Source organism: Leptodactylus fuscus, chromosome 2, assembly GCF_031893055.1.
Source record: "Leptodactylus fuscus isolate aLepFus1 chromosome 2, aLepFus1.hap2, whole genome shotgun sequence".
Classification (NCBI taxonomy): Eukaryota; Metazoa; Chordata; class Amphibia; order Anura; family Leptodactylidae; genus Leptodactylus; species Leptodactylus fuscus.
This window is the reverse complement of record NC_134266.1, coordinates 217,188,522-217,215,732: the sequence shown is the minus strand read 5'-3', so window position 1 is coordinate 217,215,732 and position 27,211 is coordinate 217,188,522. Positions and strand designations below refer to the sequence as shown.

The window sequence follows — 27,211 nt, the reverse complement described above, 5'->3', positions numbered from 1 at the left end:
GAAAAACGAAAATGCGAAACCAAAAAATGGCCTGGTCCTTAAGGGGTTAAAAATGACATCTCTGGAACCTGAAGTCACCTGATAGAAAAATTTATTTTGAATTCTCATGCTTAAACTTTTATTTTCGTGTGAAATTTGTTAAAATGTGAAGATGACCAGCTCTTACGTTTTCCTTTTTGACTTTGTTTCTTGCAGCAAAAGGCCAAAGACAATCGTGCAGCACATCGTATAAACAAGGTACAGAAGGTAGGGTACTGCTTTTAGATGTTAACTAAACTTTCGAGTAGTTTAGGTATGATCCTATCCTATTCGTATAGTAATCTATTACTAGTTAACCCTTGAAATCTAGTCTTATAGCTTGTATAGGTAGATAAATATCATGTGCCCATCTTTTGGGAAAACCTGATGGGAGTTCATAATGTTGTTCAAAAACCCCTATTTAATTTTCTTATGCTGACATACACATAGGTGAAAAAATATATATACATACATATATATTGATGTTTGTGGACATGGACCAGAACTACATGGGTAATTTTAATTTGACAAAATGTAAAGAACATGTGTATCTGCTTTCTTATATACCGCAAGACTTTCATTATTGCTTATGTATATGTTCAGGTCTCTCTTTGCTTCTTAAATAGAAAGTTGCTCAGTTTTATAAGTTGTCCATCAGATATTTCCTATTGTACTTTAGAGTCTGCTAATCCTTTATATAGCTGACTGTGTTGCAGTTTGACATAGATCCAGCACTCATCTATTTGCTTTCTTGCTGCCTGCTCTCTGCTTGGCAGCTTGCACCCTTCTTTCTTCTTTCAGTAGCACAGTGTACAGTCAGTAGGACATAGCAGAGCAGTGTAAAATAGTATTGCGTGGTATTTACAAGGATAATGCTGACACACAATAAAACGTCCACAGTTGCTTCTCTATTGGGAAGGGGAAAAAAATCTTTTCAGTGGCAAAGTTTCTACACAGAGTTCACACTGGCCATTTTATTGTCTTCAGAATGAGAATGGAGTGAAGGAATGATATCCAGTATAGAAAGGAGAAACAGGAATGGCACTCTTTTCTGAAAGTCAGGCTTTATTATAAGTGAGTAAAATGGGCATCACCGGTACCAGAGCAAACGGTCTGTTTTGCATCTGTAGAGGCATGGTGTGAGCCAAACGGACCGCCGCAGTTTGCTCTGGTTATTGGTGTTGCCCGTTTTACTAACTTAGGAAGAGAATGCCACTCCTGTTTTCTCCTTTCTTTATTGGATATTTGGCTATGTGCAGCTGAAGTAGACACCACAACTCAGATATGTACCGCCATGTTATATGAACAATTATCTGAACCTCTCCACCCCCCACTGGCGTACTTCATTGTCTTGTAATGGTATCCGCAGTATTCATACTGAAAGTGGTGCAGACAAAAAAAGAAGGGAGATAAAAAAAGTCATCTTTGTGACGTTTCTCTCCTCCAATTTTTGGTGGTTTCTGCAGCAGAGTCTCCAACGATGCAGATGTGAACCTGGTTTAATTTAATTGATTTGTTCAACGTATTAATATGTACATCAATAGGTCCACATTACATCATATAGCATCTATACAAGTATGCATTCTACTTAACGTGTATATTTTTTGCTCTGGTCTTTATAGCAAGCAGAGAGTCAAATCAACAAGCAGGCCAAAGTGGAAGGTGTACGAAAAGCAGAGCGCCCAGTTCTTCAGCTTCAAATTCCCATGCATCCTGGTTCACAGTCTGGAGCAAGCCATGACTACCGAAGTGCAGCTTCAGCAGGACAGGATGTATACATGTCTAGTGGCTCTGCAATGTCTACCTCCTCAGACTTGTTTCTGAAACCTTCTTCAGCAGGCACTCCTGGAGCAGAGTCTTCTACTGACATTTTCTTCAAATTGCCTCCGCAGTCTCCATCTCAGGAGCACTTTCCTAGTTCTCCTGCATATTCATTGGACTCTCGATATCCGTCTTCCTTGACACAGTCACCAGCTTCAGCTGGGGGATTTCAGACTGTTTCTGGGGCAGAGCACCAACCTGCACTGAATACACAAACTGCTGCTCCATGTGTGGAATATCAGCCTTCCCGTGCAACCACTCCTCATCAACCAGAGCCATTTGTCAAGCCACGATATCCAACCGGATCTCTCGATAACCTTTCATTGATAGGGAGCCCTAGCTCAAGATCTTTTCAACCAAATGAGTCCTCCAGCAAACCTGAAACCATGTTGTCTCCTACGCGTTATGGTGACGCCAAGAGACAAACTGATGGAGTTCTCCTTCAAATAAAAAAGGAAGAAATTGCACTTGGATCTCCTGGCTTTCCACACAGTGCTGGTTCTGATGGGGCATCAGAGATGAAATGTGATGTGTTCAAAGCACCCCTGACCCCTCGCATGTCTCAGTTAGAGCCTCATAGTCCTGCTCCATCACATAGGGAAACGCATATGCAAACACAGATGACATCGCCTCAACATCATTCAGAAATGTACAGACAGACTTCAGCAGCCTCCTACAATGACCCTTATTCACAGCCTCCATTAACTCCTAGACCTCAGCCTTCGGAAGGTTGCTTGTCAAGCCGCCCTTTGCCTTCTGACCCTTTTACTCGTGTACCAACAAGTCCACAATCCCAGGGAAGCTCTCATTCCCCTCTGACCCCTAGACCATTGTCAACTGAAGCATTTTGTCCTTCTCCTATTACTCCACGATTTCAATCTCCAGACCCATATTCACGTCCACCTTCCAGGCCCCAATCACGAGATCCATTTGCCCCACCTCATAAACCTCCCCGTCCTCAGATGATAGAAACTGGTTTTAAAACCACTGCACAGCTTTCTCACTCCACAGCCGCAAGTACAAACTACCAACAATCTATAGATGTTCACCAAAAAGCTCAAGTTGGCCAACAGCAAAATTTATTTGCTCGTTCTCCAGGGGCAAATGTTTATCAAAGTTCTCAAAATCAATTATGTTTTACTTTTCCTCATTCTCCTGGAGATGGTGTCAAAAGTTCTCCCTCCCATCAGCCGCATGCATCCTCCACCCATTCAGTGAACAGCCATTTTACCCCAAACAAGCCACAAATCTACACTTCTCCAAGCAACAGCACCCCCTCCTCCTTCCACCCTGCAGGCAGTCCACACTCCTCTGGAAACAGCAGTACATCAGAAGCCTATGTTCAGTCTCCACACCGACCTCCTTCAGTTTTACCCCAAGAAGCACCCTATCAGTCTCCAGCCGCTAACCAGCGTGCAGGGCTTAATTCTCCGGCAGAAAAACCTAGAGAAGATATTGCTGCTATTCCAAACGCTCTTGGCACTACTGGAAGGGATGTACCAGATCTTCAAGGAACAGCTGATGCTTCTCTAAGTAACCTAAGTCAGTCTGAGCAAGAGAAACAAAGACAGGTGTGTGTGTGTTTCTATAAAGTTAGATTTGTTGTAGAATTATATAGAATAAATGTTACTAATGTTGAATCTTTCATCTCATTTAGCGTCAAAGACTAAGAGAACTCCTTATTAGGCAACAGATCCAGAGAAATACCTTAAGACAGGAAAAGGAGGCGGCTGCAGCAGCTATGAATACTTCACAAACTGGATGGAGTGGAGATCCTAGTGGACAGGGCTATGATCAATCAGGACGTGTAGTAATGTTTCCTACAACGCAGGTAAGATGACATAAATATCTATAGATTTATTTTTTAACTATATGTTACTAACAATGACATATTTAAGTGTAACAAAGATATGGCTGTTATACCAGAATTCATTCAGTTTTATTTGAACAGAAGTTTGTGTTTTGTTTTGTGCAGGAAAAAGGGGGCTCTGGAGTCATCGCCGCTACTTCAGGTGCTGCAAAAGTTCCAGGACAAGTAGTGGCTTCAACATCATTTCAGCAGGAGGAACGTTTGAATACACCTTTACCTTCTCCATCTCCTGTTTCTGTTGATGGCTCTGTCAGGTAGGCGTGAAGTCTTATTTACTATACTGGTTTGTATATCAATCATGCCTACACACAGACTAGCTGAATGAATATAGTCTAGATGACAGCCTTCTGTATGAGGATGTCTAGTTTGCATAATCCAGCATCATGCGTCAACAAAAATTCTTTTTTTTTTTTCTTTCGTTCTCTCGAAGCCCATCAGTTTCCAGTCTTTAACCCCTTCCCGCCGATGGCATTTTTTGATTTTCGTTTTTCGTTTTTGACTCCCCTCCTTCTAAACCCCATAACTTTTTTATTTCTCCGCTCCCAGAGTCATATGAGGTCTTAATTTTTGCGGGACAATTTTTTCTTCATGATGCCACCATTAATTATTCTATATAATGTACTGGGAAGCAGGAAAAAAATTCAGAATGGGGTGGATTTGAAGAAAAAATGCATTTCTGCGACTTTCTTACGGGCTTTGGTTTTACGGCGTTCACTGTGCAGCCAAAATGACATGTCCCCTATATTCTGTGTTTCGGTACGGTTCCAGGGATACCAAATTTATATGGTTTTATTTACATTTTGACCCCTAAAAAAAATTCCAAAACGGTGTTAAAAAATTTTTTTTTCTAAAAGTCGCCATATTCCGACGGCCGTAACTTTTTTATACATAGGTGTACGGGGATGCATAGGGCGTCTTTTTTTGCGGGGCCGGGTGTACTTTTTAGTTCTACCATTTTCGGGAAATGTTATTGCTTTGATCACTTTTTATTCAAATTTTTATCAGAATTAAAACAGTGAAAAAACGGCGGTTTGGCACTTTTGACTATTTTTCCTGCTACGGCGTGTACCGAACAGGAAAAATATTTGTATAGATTTGTAGAGCGGGCGATTTCGGACGCGGGGATACCTAACATGTATATGTTTCACAGTTTTTAACTACTTTTATATCTGTTCTAGGGAAAGGGGGGTGATTTGAACTTTTAATAATTTTTATATTTTTTTATATTTTTTTTTTTACTTTTTTTTTTGCATTTATTAGACCCCCTAGGGGTGTTGAACCCCAGGGGGTCTGATCACTAATGCAATGCATTACAATGCTAATGCATTGCAATGCATTGCAAAAAAGCATCATCTCTTTTGCAGGCTGTATACACCAGCCTGCAAAAGAGAGAATTTGCAGACCGGCTGGGAGCCTTTAACAAGGCTCCCGGCTGTCATGGCAACGGGGGGTCGGCCCTGGAGCATGCTCCAGGAGCCGGCGATCCCTGCCAAAATGGCGGCGCCCATGCGCCGCCGGGAAAATGGCGCCTTTGACAGCAGCGCCGGAGGGGTTAATGCCTCCGATCGGTCCGGGGACCGATCGGAGGCATTAGAGCCGGTTGTCTACTGCTTGAAGCAGTAGACAACCGGCGGCTATGACGGCCGCCCGGCTCCCGGGCGGTCGCCATAGTTACAGACCCGACACGCGCCGTACTATTACGGCGCATGTCGGGAAGGGGTTAAAACAATAGTTTGACAGGAAACCTGAGACAGATCTAGGAGCCAGCCATATTTCATGCTTTAATCCTGCATTCGAACAATTTTGTTTAGACGTTCATGTACACTTGGAGGAATTCTCTAGGGAGTGTTTTTACACTTCCTGTAGAGCTTTTAGGCACCATACCTAGGGGTTCTAGGCTGGTTCTGACCCCAGTTCACATGATTGAAATAACACCTGACCCCCAAGTTGCTTCACTGCTTTTATCATGTTAACAGGTAGTCACCTGTGCTATGGGGAATGGCTTTACTATAGTCTCCCAACGTCCACGGCACAGGCAGAGGAGGGAGAAGATGGAGCAACTCGGGGTTGGGTGCTGTTTCTCCTCACATGACCTGGAGGCAAAACCAGTCCAGAACCCCTAAGTACACCGCACATAAAAACCCTGGAAGAAGTGTAAGCAGACTGCATGGAGATGCTCTCTAAGGGCTAGTTCACACGGGGACATGGACGCTGATTTTGACAGCAGATTTTGCGGCCAAATCAGCGTCCATACAATGTCCACACTATGTGAACTGCTCCCGCCGCGACCATCGCGGTCGCGGCTTTCACCTCCGCTGTCGGCTCAAATGAATGAGCCGACATGGAGGGCGCTGCGGCTGGGCGGAAGCCGCGGCTCATCGCGAGCGGCTTCCGCCCGAAAGATAGGTCATGTCGCTTCTTTTTCTGCTAGCGAGCTAGCAGAAAAAAAAAAGCGAGCAGTTCACATAGGGATACATTGTATGGACGCTGATTTGGCCGCGAAATCCGCTGTCAAAATCAGCGTCCATGTCCCCGTGTGAACTAGCCCTAACTGTGGAAAAATCTTACCTGTTATCTAAATTAATAATTTAATACAAATATTGTGTACTGTGAATTGTTTTGCCTATACTGTGCACAAACAATGGAGATCACCTCACATCACCCTGGTAGTTCACATGCAATGTAACATCAGAAGCAGAAAGTCCAAAAACTAAGCCTGAGTTCATTCATGTAGGAATACAAAATAAAAAGTTCCTGTAGCTTTTCAAAGTCCAAATGTTATCTTAAATTATAGGTGAAACGGGATGTGCACTCCAAATAAAAATACGCATTTCACATCAGTTGAGTTCCTTGCTCATATATGTTTAGGATCAGGTGAGGTCCTTTTGATCGAAGATCTTTTGTTTGGAGTGTGCATCCTGTTATTAACTATGATTCATCGCATGTTGTTTGACTTGATGGAGAAGCTGGAGCAACTTTTCATTTTGGATTTTTGTATGCAAAATAGAATATGATTGTTGTATTACAAGTTCCCTTTTCAGTGTTCCCTATTGAACCTCAAAGGGGTTCTGGTGCCTTTTATTTGTTATTGAGTACAAATCCTTTGAATCTGTGTCTTGTAAAATGATGTTTCTCTTGGAGCCATGGCCCCTGAATTTTTCATAGATCACTTGTTAGGAACTAATTGTAACCTGTTGTCTTCAAGCTACATTACTGTCATACAGGATCTTCTATTCCATCACTTTTTAAGCTGTATATAAATTTATTTATTTTTAAATATCTATTAATATAATATAGTTTTTTTTTTGTTTTTTTTTTGTTTTTTTTTAAACGTTTTAGACATTCTACTGAAGGAACTCAAGGTTTATATCAAAGGGGATCATTTTCTGATCAACAGCATGTATGGCAATCGCCAGTCACAGGACAAAGGACTTTGGCACCAGTTCGGTTTCCAGAAGGCAATAGGACACCTTCAAACCCAACAGTGAATACTGGAGGTGTAGTTCGTCTGCCATTTCCTGGGGATCAGGTCACTGTTGGTGGAGCACCTTATATTGAATTGCGCCATCATGGCCAAAAACTTCCTATTGGAGTTCCTTTTTCAACACCTGGTCCTCAAAATAGGCCTCGCTTCTATGTGCCAGGTGATGGTTCGGCTGTAATAGCAGGGGTATTGAGAGGGGACGGAAATCCATTGCAGGTTCCTGTAATGAGAAGTCCTTTAATGCAGCCTCAAAAAACATTGCCCGCATCTGTTCATACAGGAAATGTTGGCATCTCACAGGCCATACAAACAAAAGTTGCATCCACAACAGAAATGACGCAGCAACAAGGTAATGTTCCTTCACAAACCAATCCTCCCACTGAAAGTTCTAAAGAAGGACCAGCTTCTGGCCTTGCAAGTGGGAAAGTCCATTGCGAGGATCCACCCGAACTAGATGTCGATTTTGATACACATAAAGACCTGGAAGATGATGATCTGGCTAATCTAAGCCTTGACGTTGCTAAAGCAGATGATGACTTGGACAATCTTGATAATCTGGAAACAAATGACCCCCATTTAGATGATCTTTTAAATGGAGATGAATTTGATCTTCTTGCTTATACAGACCCAGAATTAGATACAGGTGATAAAAAAGACATCTTCAATGAACACTTGCGCTTAGTTGAGTCTGCAAATGAGAAAGCTGAAGAAGAGGCCATGCTTAAGCTAGAGCCAGATATTGTGGAGGCAAAAAAGGAAAGCCTTCCAAAACAAGCTAATGAAGACTTGGAAATGACCAAAGATAGACTACCAGGCAACATGAGACTGGATATGGGTTCACATCTTTCTGCTGGTGGTAACACATCTCAGGTTCCTTCTAGTGAGGAGCCAAAGCATTCTGCATATACAGGGGATTTAAAACCAAAGCTAGAAGACGGTGACTTAAAGACAAACACCTGTCAATTTTCTGTTAGCAATTCCATTACTATTAAAAATGAAATGCCTCATAACTCTGGGAAAGCTTCTCTTGGTCCAAGCTTGTTGAAAACGGGAGCTAACCTGCATACAGTTACTTCAAACTCTGTCCAACCAGTAAACCAGAGTGGACCCCTCTTCCCAAACAAAGATTCTTCTTCTGCAGCTAATCCAGGTAGCCTCATTTTGGGAAAGTTTGAGCTAGATGAAGGACCACTAGGTCTGCAGTGTTCCCGCCATTCTCCTACTGATGATTTAGATAAAATGGAGAGCTCTCTTGTAGCTAGTGAGCTTCCTCTTCTTATTGAAGACCTTCTTGAACATGAGAAAAAGGAACAACAGAAAAAGCAGCTACTTTCTGCACAGCATTCAGAAAGTACCCCATCCCACCCAATGATCAGTACTGCGATGTCCAACCAGCCAGGACCTCATCTTCAACCGGAAAGTCACCAAGCAAACCTTGTAGGACTTGGAATTGTGCCTAGACATCAAGCATTGAGTTCTACACAACAACTTTTGACTTCTCAACAACAGATGCAGCAAAGACTTGTTGGTGTGCAAGGCAGTGCCACCTTAGAGTCTCCCATGCATGTTTCGGCTAGCCAGAGTAATTTGCTTAGTGGTCAGCACTTGTTACAAGCTAGTGGACCCCAACCGCAAGCTCACCCTCCCAAGCCAATAATGGGACAACAAATGGTCATGAAGCAGCAGCCGATGGTTATGCAACAGCAGCAGCTGACCAATAACTTTTTCCCTGACACAGGTAAGTACTGAGATCTTATGGTCTTTCTGAAAAGTGGTGTCTGGTCTGTGTATAAAATAAATATATATTGCTCTTTTAATTACATAATTCTAACTTATGTTAAAGCTTAATTTTTTGTAGTTAAATGTCATTCAATTTATGGTTTTAGCTTCATTTTTTATGTGTGTGTTTGTGTGTGTATAGATACAGATAGATATAGATCTCTCTATATAGATGGATAGATCTCTAACTCTTATTTTATGTGTGGGTGTTTTTAACTTTTTTTTTTTTTTTTGTTTTTGTAAAACTGCAGATCTTGATAAGTTTGCTGCAGAGGACATTATAGATCCAATTGCAAAGGCAAAAATGGTTGCTTTGAAGGGAATAAAAAAGGTGATGGCACAAGGTAGCATAGCCGTCAATCCTGGCATTAACAGGTATGTAACATTCTTACGTTTTTGCTCCCCTTTTATGGTCCATATGAAATGTACACTCACCGGCCACTTTATTAGGTACACCTGTCCAACTGCTCGTTAACACTTAATTTCTAATCCACCAATCACATGGCGGCAACTCAGTGCATTTAGGCATGTAGACATGGTCAAGACAATCTCCTGCAGTTCAAACCGAGCATCAGTATGGGGAAGAAAGGTGATTTGAGTGCCTTTGAACGTGGCATGGTTGTTGGTGCCAGAAGGGCTGGTCCGAGTATTTCAGAAACTGCTGATCTACTGGGATTTTCACGCACAACCATCTCTAGGGTTTACAGAGAATGGTCCGAAAAAGAAAAAACATCCAGTGAGCGGCAGTTCTGTGGGCGGAAATGCGTTGTTGATGCCAGAGGTCAGAGGAGAATGGCCAGACTGGTTCGAGCTGATAGAAAGGCAACAGTGACTCAAATAGCCACCCGTTACAACCAAGGTAGCCAGAAGAGCATCTCTGAACGCACAGTACATCGAACTTTGAGGCAGTTGGGCTACAGCAGCAGAAGACCACACCGGGTGCCACTCCTTTCAGCTAAGAACAGGAAACTGAGGCTACAGTTTGCACAAGCTCATCGAAATTGGACAATTGAAGATTGGAAAAACGTTGCCTGGTCTGATGAGTCTCGATTTCTGCTGCGACATTCAGATGGTAGGGTCAGAATTTGGCGTCAACAACATGAAAGCATGGATCCATCCTGCCTTGTATCAACGGTTCAGGCTGGTGGTGGTGGTGTCATGGTGTGGGGAATATTTTCTTGGCACTCTTTGGGCCCCTTGGTACCAATTGAGCATCGTTGCAACGCCAAAGCCTACCTGAGTATTGTTGCTGACCATGTCCATCCCTTTATGACCACAATGTACCCAACATGTGATGGCTACTTTCAGCAGGATAATGCGCCATGTCATAAAGCTGGAATCATCTCAGACTGGTTTCTTGAACATGACAATGAGTTCACTGTACTCCAATGGCCTCCACAGTCACCAGATCTCAATCCAATAGAGCATCTTTGGGATGTGGTGGAACAGGAGATTCGCATCATGGATGTGCAGCCGACAAATCTGCGGCAACTGTGTGATGCCATCATGTCAATATGGACCAAAATCTCTGAGGAATGCTTCCAGCACCTTGTTGAATCTATGCCACGAAGAATTGAGGCAGTTCTGAAGGCAAAAGGGGGTCCAACCCGTTACTAGCATGGTGTACCTAATAAAGTGGCCGGTGAGTGTAGATTGAAAATGCTTGGTAAGTGCTTTAACTTGTCCTATGGATTTTTAAAGGAACGCTTCGTGATTTCCCCCATGCGCGCGTGCACACGCACACACACACACTTATTTTATAGTGTCTTTAAGACCATCTTCTCAATTTGTTTGCATGCAGTACCTTTACTTATCCTGCCTTCAACTTCATCACATGATCACAGTGTGACCTCTTTAGCCATTGGCTCTCACAATCGGTTTCCCATGCCGCCATAAGCTTCCCCTTTGCTATCAACAGCAGTTGGTGCAGATTTCAGGACCTGTGGTGACAACATCCTCACAGAATAAAGTCCTGGAAGGTGTACGAAAGGGGTACCCAAAAGTTTCCAGAAAAGTTGTTTTTGAAGCGTGTATTTATTTTTTTGTACAAAATTCCTTCAAAGTACTCTCCTTTATTAGCGGCAATACACTTATCAAATCACGTCTGCCATTATTCAAAACATTTTTTAAACTCATCTACTTTGATGTGTGCAAGCGCCTCCGTCGTTTTCCTCCTCCACGTCGGCGAAACGCTTCCCCTTGAGGTTCCTCTTCATTCGTGGGAATAAAAAAAAGTCACTGGGAGCCATATCGGGTGAATAGGGTGGGTGGAGCAAGACAGCCACGCCGTTTCTTGCCATGAAAGTAGTCACCGAGGTGGCGATGTGAGCTGGGGCATTGTTGTGGTGGAAAAACCAATCACCAGACTGCCACATTTCGAAAGAAAAACGACGGCTGGACAAAACGGCTTTTCAAGAAAATTCACTGTGGGTAGACTAAACCTTCCGCATCAACGCCTCTTGGCACACTGACTGAGAAGGTGTAGTTGAACAAATAACTAGCTGCAGAATCGCATACTTCGAAAACTGCGTGCGCAGCAGCCTCATTCTGGAAACTTTTTGGTCCCCCTTTGTATGTTGGTATTAGCTATGAACTGTTTTGTGGGAACAGGATATAGACATGGATAATGGCATCATCAGTAACAGATTTTTAATCCACTTCCAGGACTATCTCTCATGAAGTTTATAATAATAGTCTCACTTTAAGCAATATTCCCGAGTACTACTCAGATATTGTTTGTCTTTCTATTTAGGCAACAGGTTTCTCTTCTTGCTCAAAGACTTGGCGTTCCAGGAGCCACTGATTCTACCACCCAGGGTCCTGGTACTGGAACTGCTCAAGTAAGTTTTTGGTGGTATCTATTTGTTGATTTAAACGTGTCACTGCCCAGTTGAAGCATATGTAATATGTACAGTAACACGTCGCAGTAAATGAATCCTTCTGCCACTGCATGTGTCTGATATGTTCCAGTTCTTTACTTGACATTTTCTAAGGCCAGCTGAATGAAATTGATTTCTCTTTCAGAATAGGTAGTAGCTTTTTATTTATCAGTTCTAACTGTGTTTTAATGGGGCTCTATCATTGGGAAAAGTCATTTTTAGATAAGCACATCCTTGCATAGTCTTTATTCCACACCTACCTTTTGTATGTACATTGCCTCAGTAGATTTGGAATAAGTCTGTTTTTATCCATATGTTAATGGGCTTCCACCGTGCACCGGAGTGTCTGTGATCAGTCTGCTCTATGTGTATGTACAGAAGAGATGAGCCATCAGCACAGCAGCCTCTGCTATACGTACACATAGAGCAGACAGTACATAGAGACACTTCTGGTGCATGGCGGAAGCTCATTAGCAGATGTATAAAAACGGACTAATTCATTTTTTTACCAAAATTCAGTATCATCCTTTGTATGTGCACAGAAAATGTAGAACATTGGACCCAAAGTTTTTACTTAAATCACTTTTTCAAAAAAGAATAAAATTCTTCCTGCACCAGATGAAAAGATGTTTCATAAAATGAAACTTAATTCCCATTTAAGAACCCATCCATGGGATTGTAGTCAAAAACATACCTACACATTTCAAGGGTATATGTCGCTCTCGGAATCAGTGTTGATCTCAGGCCTGGTTCACATCTGCGTTTGGTATTCTGTTTGGGGAGTCCGCATGGCGACCCCCCCCCCCCTCCCCCAAACGAAATATTGAACGCATTGACAAGTGGTGAGCTTATGAAAGTACACAGACCCCATAAACTATAATGGGGTCCATATATTTTCTGCACGGTGTCCGCACGGAACATGCGGAGAGAAAAGTAGTTCATAAAGTACTTTTCTCTCTGCGTGACTCGTGCGGATTACACACGGACCCCATTATAGTGTATGGGGTCTGTGTGCTTTCATTGCTCACCACTTGTAAATGTGTTCGGTATTCCATTCTGGGGGTCCCCATGCAGACCCCCCAAACAGAATACCGACCGCAGATGTTAACCAGGCCTCAGCGGCCAAACCCCCACTATAAGATATATAAATACTTTTCGTCACATAACTCCTTTTAAAATAAATTTCAGTGGCTACAATTTCCTGAGGCAGCAATGTCAATTAAGTTGTGTGTTTTTATGAAGTTTTTTAATCTATTTTTTTCCCCCTTTAGGAAAGGACTCCAATTGACCCAACTCAGCCTCGACCCAATCCTCCTGCATTTGTCCAGGGAGTGATCAGTATGTATTGACTCTCTGTTTTCCCAGTACCCCTCTATTATTAAAGTCTGCTCTAGTGACCTTTTCAGAGGGAAAACTTTCTTCCCGTAATTCTGCACACATTCATTTAAAAGATGTTGTAGAATAAGTTTCCGACAACAAAGTAAGGCTACTGCAGATCACTGTGATACCTTTGCTTTAAACACCCCCAAAAAGCCAACATAAATTCTAGTGGTTTATGGGAGGCTTCTGCGTTACGTTTGAGGGAACACTTATCTCAAAGACAGTGTTCCATGGCGGGTGTAATATGGTCCTTGCTCAAAGCTTAGAATCTGCTTTGTTGTTGATTGTTTCTAACATATCTTTCACAAATTTGCAGATGAAGCAGACCATCGTCAATATGAAGAATGGCTTTTTCACACTCAACAGCTCTTACAAATGCAATTGAAAGTGTTGGAAGAACAAATTGGTGTACACCGGAAGTCCCGCAAAGCTTTGTGTGCAAAACAAAGAACAGCCAAGAAAGCTGGACGAGAGTTTCCAGAGGCTGATGCAGAGAAGTTAAAACTAGTCACTGAACAACAAAGCAAAATCCAGAAGCAGTTGGACCAGGTATGTTGGTAAAACACTTTTTGAAATTTACATATTCAGTTTTTGTCTTTTGAGTACTGTTAATTTTTGCTGGGTTTTTAGCCAGAACTGACAGCCGTTGGTAATATAACCAGGTATATGTATTGTTGCGGTGCTTTTGCACAGTAGCATTTTATTTGTTTCTTTGGTTGCTATTACACAAGCATTAGCACCTGCTGCTACCACCTGACAGCTTTGATGAATGTTCAGTATTTGTGTAATAGCACCCAAAGGGGTTTTGCTTAAGTTCTTGGCTGCTGTTTTTGAAGCCAAAATCAGTTGTAGATCATAAAGGAGTCGAAAAGTATATAGGAGAGGTGCTCTTCCTCCTGATGTATTTAGTCCACTCCTGGTTTTTGATAAAAACAAAAAACAATCCTTGAAATCCAGTCATAATCTGTCTATGGTTTCAATATGTCATGTGTGCTTGATCTCATTGCTTATCTATATTCTTTGCCTTTCCGCCTTTGCAAAGTATTTATTTTTTCCATAGCTAAACATATTTACCGTCTTCTTTTTAGGTTCGGAAGCAACAGAAGGAGCATACAAACCTAATGACTGAATACAGAAACAAGCAACAGCAGCAACAACAAAATTGTGGTGTACTTCCAGTTAGTCCAAACCAAAATTCCAGGGTGTTGACCAAAGCTCCAGGTTCAATTGTTGGTGGACATGGCATTCAGCCTCCATCTTCTCTGCCACACACCCAGCTTGTTGCACAGGCAGCAAATCTACGTGGTCTGCAGCCAGGGTTAGCCATGCAAACACAGCATGGAGCTTCTTATATCAAGTCGATACCCCAGCAGCATCAAGCTCAGGGAAATAATGCAGTCCTTCCTGGAACATCTGGTGGTTTTTATTCGACGCCTCAGGCTCTGCAGGGTCTTACTGCTGAGCAGAGGATGATTCAAGAACGTCAGCTTCAGCAACAGAGATTGCAGTTGGCACAGAAACAGCAGCAACAACAGCACCAGAATTTTCCACTTTCTCCTCAGAGTAACTTATCTCAAGCAATGTTGGCCAAGCAGCATGGGTTGATTGGAAACTCGCATGGATTGGTGGTGCAACAATCTTCCTCCCAGGTTCCTCAGACTGTTATGGGTCATCCTCAGTCCTCTGTTTTGCAACATCACACAGCCCAACAAAGACATATTTTAATTGGTCAACAGCAGCAGCGAGTTTTGGGTCAGTCGCCAATGACACAACAGAATGTTGTTGGGCCTCAACTTGTGTTGCCACAATCTCAACAGAATTTGATTGGCATGACACATCTCCAACAGCAGCCTGTGTTAAGTCAAGGAGGAAATACTTTAGGGCAACAGACTCTAACAGCGCAAGCTCAGTCTGCGACTATAAACCTATCTGGTCATCCTCAAAATATTCACTCACAGCAAAACTTGTCTACAAAGGATGCAAACCTGAGTGAGGGCTCTTTACTTCATGAAAATACGGAAACGCAAGGACAGCAAGTAGGTGTTCAACAGGCAAACAGCAGCCCAAGAATCCAAGAAGCTGGTGAGCAGCAATCTCGGGAACAAATGAGTCATAATTTGAACCAAGATACAGATGGACAACCTCCATTAATGGCAGACGATAGCCAAAAGTTAAACCAATCTTCTGATCAAGAGCATGCTTTATATGATTCAAGCAGTCCGTTACAACCGACTGTAAGACAGCCACACCATAGTATGCGGTCTCCACAACAACCAAGCGTACAAAGTCTTGGGACACAGCTCAGGCCAGATCAGGTGCAAAACACTACCCCTAATCCTCTTAGTCAGGATAATCCACACATCTCTGCTGCAGTTTCACAGCAACAAAATGTGGTCCAGGTACAGAGAATTGTAGGCCAAAGTCCAGTACAGACACAGGCCAATGAGCAGGCCAAAGATAATTTGGGACAGCACCTACCCAATACATTAGGACAACAAAGACCAACACTAAGTGGTCAGCAGACTCCATATGCTTCTAACCTGATGTCCTTACAAAACACCCAGCTCATGGCTCACATAAGAGCTCAACTTCAGGGAATTATTGCAAAGAATCCACAACTGCGGCATTTGACACCACAACAACAGCAGCAGTTACAGGCTATTCTAATTCAGAGACACCAACAAGCTCAGAGTCAAGCTCTTAGACAGACTACAAGTCAGGATCCATTGCAACCCTCACATTCGAATGCTGCTGTTCCAAATGGTACTTCTGGAAGTCAGACGCCTTTGGGTGGTGTTTTCCAGGTTCGGCAGGCAGGAACTGAACAAGTGCAGCCAAATTTTGAGGAAAATCCTTCTGGAACTACACAGAAAGTTTCATCAGAAACCACAGTAGAAACACCACAAGTTGCTGAACTTGATCAGAACTCTGTGTTGAAATCTCCAGTGGGAAGATATACTACTACCCAACATCAGGAGACTGCTTCAGGCCAGCAATCTCAGACTGCTTCAGGACTAAGACTTATGACCCATCAGCCTCCACCTCAATATAGATTGCCTCAGCAAGTATCATCTACACACCAACAGGCACCACAGTATCAGATACAGCAGCAACCTCAACAAATTCAACAGTTACAGTTGCAACAAGTCCAACAGAGTCAGTCAGTGCAGATACAACAAGCACAGCAAATACAACAGGTACAGCCACAACAGATATCACAAGTTCAACAAATTCAACATCAGTTACAACAGCCTCTCCAGAGTCAACAGCAGCTGCAGCAAATGCAACAGTCTAAACAGCAAGTACATCAGTTGCCGCAGCCTCAGATAGTACAACATCAAATACAGCAGGTACCACAGCAGCTCCAACAAGCACGGCAGCAGCAACAACAACAGCAGCAGCAACAATTGCATGCGAGTCAGCAACAATTACATCAAAACCAAATGACTCAAGCGCAGCAACATCAGTTACAAGCACAGTCGTTGCAACAAACTCCTATACAGCAGCAGGTCCAAGCGCCACAACAGTTGAATTTAGCGCAGCAGCAGCTGACTCAGCAGTTACAACACATGCAGCAACAGCTTCAGCAGTTACAGCAGACTCGACAACAGCTACAGCAGTTACCACAATCTCCTCAGCAGCTCCAGCAATTGCAACTGGTGCAGCAACAACTACAGCAAACACAACAGCAACTACAACAGTTGCAACAGCAGTTACAGCAAATACAACAGCAGCAGCCTGTCCAACAGTTGCAGCAAATTCAACAATTGCAGCAAATACAACAGGTGCCTCAAACTCAGCAACAACAAATAAACCAGTTGGCGCAGCAGCAGCTTCAACAGTTGCAACAAGCTCAACAGAAACAGCAGCTTCAACAGTTACAGCAGACACAACAGCAGCAGCAGCTCCAACAGATACAACAGTCTCAGCACCAACTACAGCAGCAGCAGCAGCAGCTCCAACAGTTACAGCAGAATCAGCAACAACAGCAGCTCCAGCAGTTGCAGCAGACTCAGCAGCAGCAACTCCAGCAGATGCAGCAAACTCAACAGCTTCAGCAGTTGCAACAGACTCCACAACAGCAATTGCAGCAGACCCCACAACAGCAGCAGCTTCAGCAAATGCAGCAGACTCAACAGCAGCAGTTGCAGCAGACTCAACAGCAGCAGCTCCAACAGTTACAGCAGACTCAGCAACAGTTGCAACATACTCCGCAGCAGCTCCAGCAGTTGCAGCAGACTCAGCAGCTCCAGCAGTTACAGCAGACTCAGCAACAGCAGCTCCAGCAGTCTCAGCAACAGCAGCTCCAGCAGTTGCAACACACTCAGCAGCAGCAGCTCCAACAGCAGCAGCAGCTCCAACAGTTGCAGCACACTCAGCAACAGCAGCAGCAGTTGCAGCACACTCAGCAACAGCAGCAGCAGCTCCAACAGTTGCAGCAGACTCAGCAGCAGCAACTTCAGCAGCAGTTGCAGCAGACTCAACAACAACAGAAGCTCCAACAGTTGCAGCAGACTCAGCAGCAGCAGGTCCAACAGAGTCCACAGCAGTTGCAGCAAGCCCTACAGCAACAGCAGCAAAATCAACAGCACCTTGCACAGCAGCATCTGCAACTGCAGCAAACGCAGCAAATTCCGCAGAATCCTCAGCAACAGTTGCATTTTCCACAACTGCAGCAACAGCAGACACAGCAGTTGCAACAAAGTAAACAACAGACTCAACAACTTCAACAGTTGCAGAATGCTCAACAGCAGCAAGTGCAACTCCAACAGCAAGTTCAACAACTGCCACAAACACAACAGCTGCAGCTTTTACAGCAAGCACAGCAGCAACAGATACAACTATTACAAGTGCAGCAACAACAACAGCTGCAACAGTTGCAGCAAAAACAGCAGCAGCTGCAGACAGCTCAGCAAACACAGCCCTCGATAGAGACACAGCAAATACAACAACAGTTACAGCAAATACAGCAGCAGTTGCAGCAAACACAACATCAGCAAATGCAACAGTTGATACAGACACAACACCAGATTTTGCAGCAAACACAGTTAACGCAACAGCAAGTTAAACAACCCCAGGGGCCACACACGCAGCAAGCTGTGTCTCAAGCACAGCAGCATTTACCAGGTGGTCAAGCAGCAATACAACAATCGCCACAAATGGAAATTGTAAATCAACAAAATGAAATGAGCCAGAGTGAGTCCCCATCACTTAGTTGTCCTCAAATATCACAAAAACTAGAACAGGAGAAGCAAGAGTCTCCACATCCCGAAAACCAAGAGACAGGTCAACACACTGACCAGTCACAGGATGCAAAGTCAACTGAACTCTCACCCCAGCAAAAGGAACTTGGTCTGATGCAACATCCAAAGCAATCTGATCAGCAGCAATCTCAGCAGGTGCAGCTGCAAGCAGGACAACAATCGTCCTCTTTTCAAGTGATGCCCCAGCAGGGCCCTGCTCAGCAACATTTGCAGCAAATGCAACAGCCACAGCAGGTGCTCCAGCAGGTACAACATGTGTCTCATTTACAACAGAGTTCACAGTCAGTACTGCAAGGTCATCAGCCGCAAACCTTGCCAACTCAAACATCTCAAGTGTCACAGCAATGTCGGCAAGTACAACCCACAAACATGCAAATGCAGCCTGCAATCAAAAACAAAGCACAGATGCAGCTTCAACAACTGCAAAATGTGCAAGCTGCTCAGCAAATTCTGAACCAACAAATGCCTGCACAAAATTCTCAACTGATTCAGCAGATGGCACATCAACATAACCAAATACAGCAGATGCAGTTAAAACAGATGCATCAGAAACAACCTGGTCAGGTGCAGCTTCACCAGCCAGCGCTGCAGACTGCCACACAGCAATCCTTTGACGCAAAAATTCAGTTACAGCAAAATTTAGTTCAAGTGCAGCAGAATATCCAGCAGCAGTCGCCTCAGGTTCAGACACAGCATATGCAGACGCTAAAACAGAGTCAAATGCCGCATCACAAACAGCTTCAGCCGCATCAGATTCAGCAGGTGCAGCACATTCTGCAGTTGAAGCAACAAATGCTCAACCAGCCACCTGAGAAACAGCTTCAGTTACAGCAGCAGCTTCAGATGCATATACAGCAGCTACGCCAGCAGCAAGCACAGTTGCAGCTGCAGGAACCAAAGAAAGAACCTTCTGAATCCTTACCTGCCTGTTCTGGAGCTGCACCAACCTCACAAACGGAAAGTCAGACCAGATCCCTCAGCGAGCAAGGAAATGCTACACAATCTTCTGTGGATTCAACAATGGCTCAATCTGCTCAACTCAACCCAATACAGAAATCCACAGAAAACTCTATGTCCACTACTGCCACACCTGAACTTTCCCAGGGTGAGAAAATGGATGAAGTAAAGAATTCCTCTGATATTACATCAGGAGAACCACTACATCCCACAAAGGAGTCAAAAGAGAGTGAATCTCTTGTTGAAGTTGGTAGCAAGTCTTTCTCCAGTGAGACTGGAGACCCTTCCACTCAGGACGATGGCATGGAAATAGATCAGACTGTACAAGAAAATAAAACTGCTTCTGCCGATTCCCTTGAGAACGGGGAAGGGGTTCAAATAGCCAAGCTTCCTGAAGGATCTGTCGAAGAGAGTATTTCTGGAAGTGAGGACACAAAATGTGAGGCAAGTAATGAGTCACAGAATATTGCAGCCAAAGGAGAGGCTGGACATCTCCTCCTGCAGAAACTGCTGCGTGCAAAGACTGTACAGCTTGCATCCCAGCGCTCTTCAGATGGCATACATGCAGACATAAATGGTCATATTGACAATAAGTTGACAGTTTTGGAGCAGAAACTGCAAACTGCACCTTGTGTTAAAGAGGTATGTCAAACGTAATTTTTTTTTTTAATGCATGCCTTGAATACATATTTATATATGTACATACATAAGGCCACCAGCAGTGGTTTTGGCGATGCAGAATATGCAGGTTTTCTACAACAAAGGTCAAAGTATACAGCCCATATGAACCTGCCCTTTTATTAACTTTTTTAATATCAATTAATATAACATCTGCCGCACTTTGGAGTTGAGTTTTGCAGGTTTCCCTTCTGACTCCTCCACAAATATTCAGAGAGTAACAAGAGGTTTAGATCTTGTGTTCACATACGCTGGTGTTAATCCAAATTGATCATATGGTTGTTGTCCTCACTTGTATTCTTCTGAAAATGTGCGGCAAGCATCAACACGAAGTGACGTCTTGTTACTATAGTAAGAGTAGTGCCACACCATACAATTTTTTTGTCTTTTTAAGAAGATGTTTTACATCTTGTTTACTTTTGCTGTATTGAGAAAGTGTTTTTGCTGATGCAGAAACGTCACACTTTTAGGTAAAGGATTATGAGCAAGGACTACAAACATTGTAAGAGACTTGGAGACTGGATTAAAAGAGAGTGTCAGAGACTAGGTTCTCCTCTGCGCACAGACCTTCAATGTTTGGGTTCGCCGAGTGAAACCAAATGACTGTGAGACAAACACTTAAAGGGATTCTACCATTAAACTACTTTTTTTTTTCTAATGAACACGTCGGAATAGCCTGAAGAAAGGCTATTCGTTTCCTACCTTTAGACGTGCTCTCCGCCGCGCCGTTCTGTAGAAATACCGGTTTTAACCGGTATGCAGATGAGCTCTCCGCAGCAATGAGGGCGGGCCCCAGCGCTGAAACACCGATGAGCGCGTCCCCATTGCTGCCCAGAGCTCTTTCCTTCTTCTGCAGCAACTCCGCCTCTTCTGGCTTCTCTTGCTCTTGTAGTTCGATACAGGAGCATAGAGAGGCCACCCCAAAATGGCCTCCGGCCAGCTCCTGTATTGAACTGCAAGAGCGGCTACCCCAAAATGGTCGCCGGCCAGCTCCTGTATTGAACTGCAAGAGCGGCTAACCCAAAATGGCCGCCGGCCGGCTGCTGTATTGAACTGCAAGAGCGGCTACCCAAAAATGGCCGCCGGCCATTTTTGGGTAGCCGCTCTTGCAGTTCAATACAGCAGCCGGCCAGCGGCCATTTTGGGGTGGCCTCTCTATGCTCCTGTATCAAACTACAAGAGCAAGAGAAGCCAGAAGAGGCGGAGTTGCTGCAGAAGAAGGAGGCGGCGCAGGAAGGAGCTCTCTGGCAGCAATGGGGATGCGCTCATCGGTCTTTCAGCGCTGGGGCCTGCCCTCATTGCTGCGGAGAGCTCATTTGCATACCGGTTAAAACCGGAATTTCTACAGAACGGCGCGGCGGAGACCACGTCTAAAGGTAAGAGACGAATAGCCTTTCTTAAGGCTATTCCGATGTGGTAATTAGAAAAAAAAGTATTTTAATGGTAGAATCCCTTTAAACAGCGGATACCCGCAGACTACATAGACTATAATGGGATCTTGCTGGTGTTTAGCGTTTTTATACTGAAGCCAGTGGAGAAAACCTCCTTTCTCTACACCGATTATCAGCGGTTTCTGCACCAGAGTCTCCAACAGTGTGAACCTAGCCAGAGCTGTTGCAGTTCTTCAGACTCCCCAACTTCAGCCTGTAGAAAAGCTCTATGTGCGCAAAGGTTTTAAAGAAGATCTTTCACCACCTCCGCTCTCTCTTCCAATAGGTATTGCTCCATAGATTCTAGTGTAGTTGGGATTTTTTCACCATTCGCAAGCAATTCTTAGTTTCTGTACAATAGTGTTTCCTGCTGTCGGGTAGGTGGTCCCTATGTGTCTTCTCCAGCCCAGGACCACCCAACTGACAGTTTCAACACAGTTATGTTAACAAAAATGATCGCTCAGGAATTGTGGGGTTAAATAAATCCCCGCTGCTCCAGAGTCAGTGAAGTGGTGCCTATTGAAGGATGCAGTGAGGTAGGTCTAGTTCTCACGACCATGAAAAATGGCAGATTTTTAAACCATAATTGTGTATGGGTCTATTCACGTGGGGTGTCTGTTTTGGGTTTTTTTTCCTCACAGGCCTTTTTTTTTTTTTTTTTTTATGCCCATCAAAAAGCTGTATTTCACACACTTGGATATAGCCATGTGAATGGACCCATAGACATTCAAGCAGCTTAAAACTGCTATCACACGGTCATGTGAATAAGCACCTTTAATTTACTGGCACGGCCTCTCTTCATGATGGTTTAGTTGTGTGAATAAGGACTTAAAGTTGATGGAGGTGCTGAAAATGTCCCCTTCAACTGCAATTACTTTCTACAATTGTTACATATTTCGGCTCTATTATTACATATAATCCCAATGTTTTTCAATAGCTAATGGGTCAGTCTTGATATGTTGGGCCTTGTATATCGAAACTGGGTCAGTGTAATAATTCTCTTGACTGTAATTTCTTTTCTTCAGGATGTTTCTGCAAAGAAAACTGTACCCAAACCAAAAAGGACACAGAAGACCAATGAGAGAGTTCCAAACTCCCGCAAAAAGATTCGTAGAGAGGACAGTCTAAAGTCTCCAGAAGCAATTGTGAAACAGCTGAAGCAGGTATTATATGAGAAACCTTAGAGGTTATTTTACATACTAGATACTCACCAATCGCATATTTAAGACCAAGTGATGGGTCCCTTTTAATAGTTTAGCAGTCTTAAAGAGGACCAGTCTCCAGATCTGAAAAGTCCAATGTCATACACTATTAGATATACTGGCATTTTGGCAGTTTATCCAAATACATTCAGCCATTCCACAGATATAATCCTTTTTTAGTGTTAATGCAGATTAGCGTCTATTAGCCAGGTCCGTGGTAAGGCTGTGCTTTCTCCGTGGATTTGTGCTGTATATCATGCAGTGGTACCGCCCAATGGCGTGTATAATCTAATTAGCTTCAACACTAAAAGAGCTTATATCTTTGGAAAGGCTGAACAGATTCACGAAAACAAAATGCTCAGGTGACAGCGATGATGTATTGTTAGGCTTTTGGAAACATTGCTCTGTTAAGTTTGTGTTTCCAATATGACGGCCTCCCCACTACCCCAGGAAATGTTTTAAAAATAAAAAAATGGCTACATTGTAAAAAATAAAAACTCTAAAATAAATCCTCTTTTGCATAAATCTTTAAATTTAAAATGAAATATGACACATTCTCTTCAGTGTGATGTAAAAAGAGAATCTGTGAACTTTAGTGGGTTCCATCATATATATATTTTCAACGGTTAAGTCAATGTTTTAAAAACGTGTTTTGTTTTTTGCTGAAATGAAATTATTTTTATGATCCTTTTTACAGGAGCTTTCTCTGTTGCCTCTGATGGAGCCTTCAATTACTGCAAACTTCAGCCTATTCGCTCCTTTTGGCAGCAGTACACCAGTTAATGGGAAAAGCCCACTTAAAGGATCATTTGGCAGTGGTGCTCTGGAGAGTATCCCAGACTACTACACTCAGCTACTCAGCAAGGTACTTGGATTAATTTATGTAATGCCTAGATGATATCACGTTGTAGAAGACTGCTTCTGAAATGGATAACATTGGCTTGTTTTTGTTTCTTTAAGAACAACCTCAGTAATCCCCCTACACCTCCTTCATCCTTGCCTCCAACTCCACCACCTTCTGTGCAGCAAAAAATGGTGAATGGTGTAACAGCGACTGAAGATCTAAATGAAACGAAAAAGGAATCCGAGAGCAGCGCAGAGGCAGAAGTTAAAAAAGGTGCACTCAGCTACAATGCATCCACACCATATGTCACCACCTATATAAACACAGTTTATATTGTATCCAGGCAGTGTTTTATAATGCACTTTATTCTGCAGGTACAGATGAGCGGAGTCTGGACCTTTTGGCTGCTCTTCCTACTCCACCACACAACCAAAGTGAGGATGTCAGGTAAGAAAACATTGGAGATGTCTTAGTACAAGGTTTGAATGAGGCAACTTTCTTATATGTGCAATAAAAAAAATGTCTGTTTCTTCTTCTAGAATGGAGAGTGATGAAGAAAGTGATTCTCCTGACAGCATTGTCCCGGCCTCTTCCCCTGAAAGTATTCTTGGTGAAGATACACAGCGCTTTCCTTCATTGTGTGATGTGAAAGAGGAAGAGGAGGAGAGAGCTCTGTCTCCAGTCATACCGCTCATACCTCGTTGTCCTATACCAGGTTAGTTGGCATTTCATGTAATTTTTCAGACCCATGAATTGATATCTCAAATGAATTGTCCGATCTGGTTGACCCTATCTTACAATAAAGACCCTTGGCTATTGGCTGTTGATCACAGGCTTGGCTTTTCCAGCCGGTGTAATAAATATTCGCTTCAAGACCACTAGAACATCCCTATGGGTTTATATTGAAATAGGTTGTCAATACCCCAAAAAACACTATAACTTATGTTATAAACTCATCGAATCTTCAACGCGTTTAACCCCTTGGTGTTCGGCCGATTACACGCATTCCTATGCCAGCGAGGTATTTGACTAATACAATTCGCTCAACACTAGCTATAACCCCTTCCTGACAGAGCTAGGGTTTAATTTTTACAGCAGGCACGGGGTGGTGAAATTTAGAACTCCTACAATTTTGCTTTCATTATGTAGCCATTTCCCATATTACATATAATTCAACAAGTATTACATTATACAGTTATTTCTTTCTGCCTGAAAACTCATTTGGTCATGTCATCACAGTCTGGTCCATGATTAGACAGGCTCCTGTAACATTTAGACAAGGTCCACACTGCAATTTTGATCACAATTCTCTTTGTGCGACCAAAGATTACTGGGTTGCCTTGTGATTCATTCACTAATGTTAGTGAATAGTGTAGTGTAGCATCACGATTCAAAATGTGCCTTCACCTTCACTAAGTCAAGCAGTGTTCGATTGTTTTGCAACATGAAATCGCCATTCTGACTGCAATGCTAATCCACTCAAGTCACACACTATGGTCATGCAGCATATCGCCATGTAACCCTAGCCTTTATAATGAACTGCCTCCTTGACTGTATATTTTTGGTCTTCTCACCATTAACATCCATATGCCCTAACAGGACAGGGATTGTATGTCAGGTGGTCCCTTTAAATTCAGTTCATAAAAGTGCCCTTGAATGTCTATAACATATGCGCATTGTCTAGTGTGTCAGTAAATAGTAACATACAGTGCCTACAAGTAGTATTCAACCCCCTGCAGATTTAGCAGGTTTACACATTCTGAAGTAACTTGGCATTGTGACATTTGGACTGTAGATCAGCCTGGAAGTGTGAAATGCACTGCAGCAAAAAAAAGAATGTTATTTCTTTGTTTAATTTTTTTTTTAAATTGTGAAAAGGTTTTTCAGAGGGTCATTTATTATTCAACCCCTCAAACCACCAGAATTCTTTTTGGTTCCCCTAAAGTATTAAGAAGTAGTTCAGGCACAAAGAACAATGAGCTTCACATGTTTGGATTAATTATCTTTTTCCAGCCTTTTCTGACTATTTAAGACCCTCCCCAAACTTGTGAACAGCACTCATACATGGTCAACATGAGAAAGACAAAGGAGCATTCCAAGGCCATCAGAGACAAGATCGTGGAGGGTCACAAGGCTGGCAAGGGGTACAAAACCCTTTCCAAGGAGTTGGGCCTACCTGTCTCCACTGTTGGGAGCATCATCCGGAAGTGGCAGGCTTATGGAACTACTGTTAGCCTTCCACGGCCTGGACAGCCTTTGAAAGTTTCCTCCCGTGCCGAGGCCAGGCTTGTCCGAAGAGTCAAGGCTAACCCAAGGACAACAAGGAAGGAGCTCCGGGAAGATCTCATGGCAGTGGGGACATTGGTTTCAGTCAATACCATAAGTAACGTACTCCACCGCAATGGTCTCTGTTCCAGACGAGCCCGTAAGGTACCTTTACTTTCAAAGCGTCATGTCAAGGCTCGTCTACAGTTTGCTCATGATCACTTGGAGGACTCTGAGACAGACTGGTTCAAGGTTCTCTGGTCTGATGAGACCAAGATCGAGATCTTTGGTGTCAACCCCACACGTGACGTTTGGAGATTGGATGGCACTGCATACGACCCCAAGAATATCATCCCTACAGTCAAGCATGGTGGTGGGAGCATCATGCTGTGGGGCTGCTTCTCAGCCAAGGGGCCTGGCCATCTGGTCCGCATCCATGGGAAGATGGATAGCACGGCCTACCTGGAGATTTTGGGCAAGAACCTCCGCTCCTCCATCAAGGATCTTAAGAAGGGTCGTCATTTCATCTTCCAACAAGACAGCGACCCAAAGCACACAGCCAAGAAAACCAAGGCCTGGTTCAAGAGGGAAAAAAATCAAGGTGTTGCAGTGGCCTAGTCAGTCTCCTGACCTTAACCCAATTGAAAACTTGTGGAAGGAGCTCAAGATTAAAGTCCACATGAGACACCCAAAGAACCTAGATAACTTGGAGAAGATCTGCATGGAGGAGTGGGCCAAGATAACTCCAGAGACCTGTGCCGGCCTGATCAGGTCTTATAAAAGACGATTATTAGCTGTAATTGCAAACAAGGGTTATTCCACAAAATATTAAACCTAGGGGTTGAATAGTAATTGACCCACACTTTTATGTTTAAAATTTATTAAAATGTAACTGAGCAACATAACTTTTTGGTTTGTAAGATTTATGCATCTGTTAATAAATCCTTCTCTTGTTTGAAGGCTCTAACTTATTTGCATCTTATCAAACCTGCTAAATCGGCAGGGGGTTGAATACTACTTGTAGGCACTGTATATTTGGCATTGGTGAAATATCAGTGCTGGAGGGTTTTTTTTTTGTTCCTTTATTAATTCTAATTAATTCTAATTAATAACTTCTTACTCCAGTATTCCCAGATGTAAAACCAACAGAATCCTCGGAGACTGCTGATAAAACAACCTTAAGTGTATCTGGAGGAACAGTATCATGGGATAAAGCTAAGGGCAGTGAAGTGTCTGTCATGTTAACAGTATCTGCTGCAGCAGCAAAGGTAAGCTCAGGACTCCTGAATTAATGTAAAGTCATAAATATGTTGTGAGTTATGTAACCATTGCGTCCCCCT

General features: G+C 43.3%; 1 protein-coding gene across 4 annotated transcripts in view; it reads left to right on the top strand.

Moving 5' to 3' along the window:
• The window catches only part of KMT2D (lysine methyltransferase 2D), a 108,007-nt gene that overhangs the window by 61,949 nt on the left and 18,847 nt on the right, over nucleotides 1–27,211 (top strand). For 3 of the 4 annotated variants that reach the window (XM_075265554.1, XM_075265552.1, XM_075265555.1), the window contains 16 exons: nucleotides 196–246; nucleotides 1,641–3,410; nucleotides 3,497–3,670; nucleotides 3,815–3,963; nucleotides 7,049–8,931; nucleotides 9,224–9,347; nucleotides 11,725–11,812; nucleotides 13,123–13,189; nucleotides 13,548–13,780; nucleotides 14,320–20,094; nucleotides 22,586–22,723; nucleotides 23,460–23,627; nucleotides 23,723–23,879; nucleotides 23,981–24,053; nucleotides 24,146–24,321; nucleotides 26,997–27,139. In XM_075265554.1, coding sequence (XP_075121655.1) covers nucleotides 196–246; nucleotides 1,641–3,410; nucleotides 3,497–3,670; nucleotides 3,815–3,963; nucleotides 7,049–8,931; nucleotides 9,224–9,347; nucleotides 11,725–11,812; nucleotides 13,123–13,189; nucleotides 13,548–13,780; nucleotides 14,320–20,094; nucleotides 22,586–22,723; nucleotides 23,460–23,627; nucleotides 23,723–23,879; nucleotides 23,981–24,053; nucleotides 24,146–24,321; nucleotides 26,997–27,139 — 11,169 coding nt within the window. The remainder of the gene's footprint in view (nucleotides 1–195; nucleotides 247–1,640; nucleotides 3,411–3,496; nucleotides 3,671–3,814; nucleotides 3,964–7,048; nucleotides 8,932–9,223; nucleotides 9,348–11,724; nucleotides 11,813–13,122; nucleotides 13,190–13,547; nucleotides 13,781–14,319; nucleotides 20,095–22,585; nucleotides 22,724–23,459; nucleotides 23,628–23,722; nucleotides 23,880–23,980; nucleotides 24,054–24,145; nucleotides 24,322–26,996; nucleotides 27,140–27,211) is intronic. The other variant, XM_075265553.1, reaches the window with a different exon arrangement.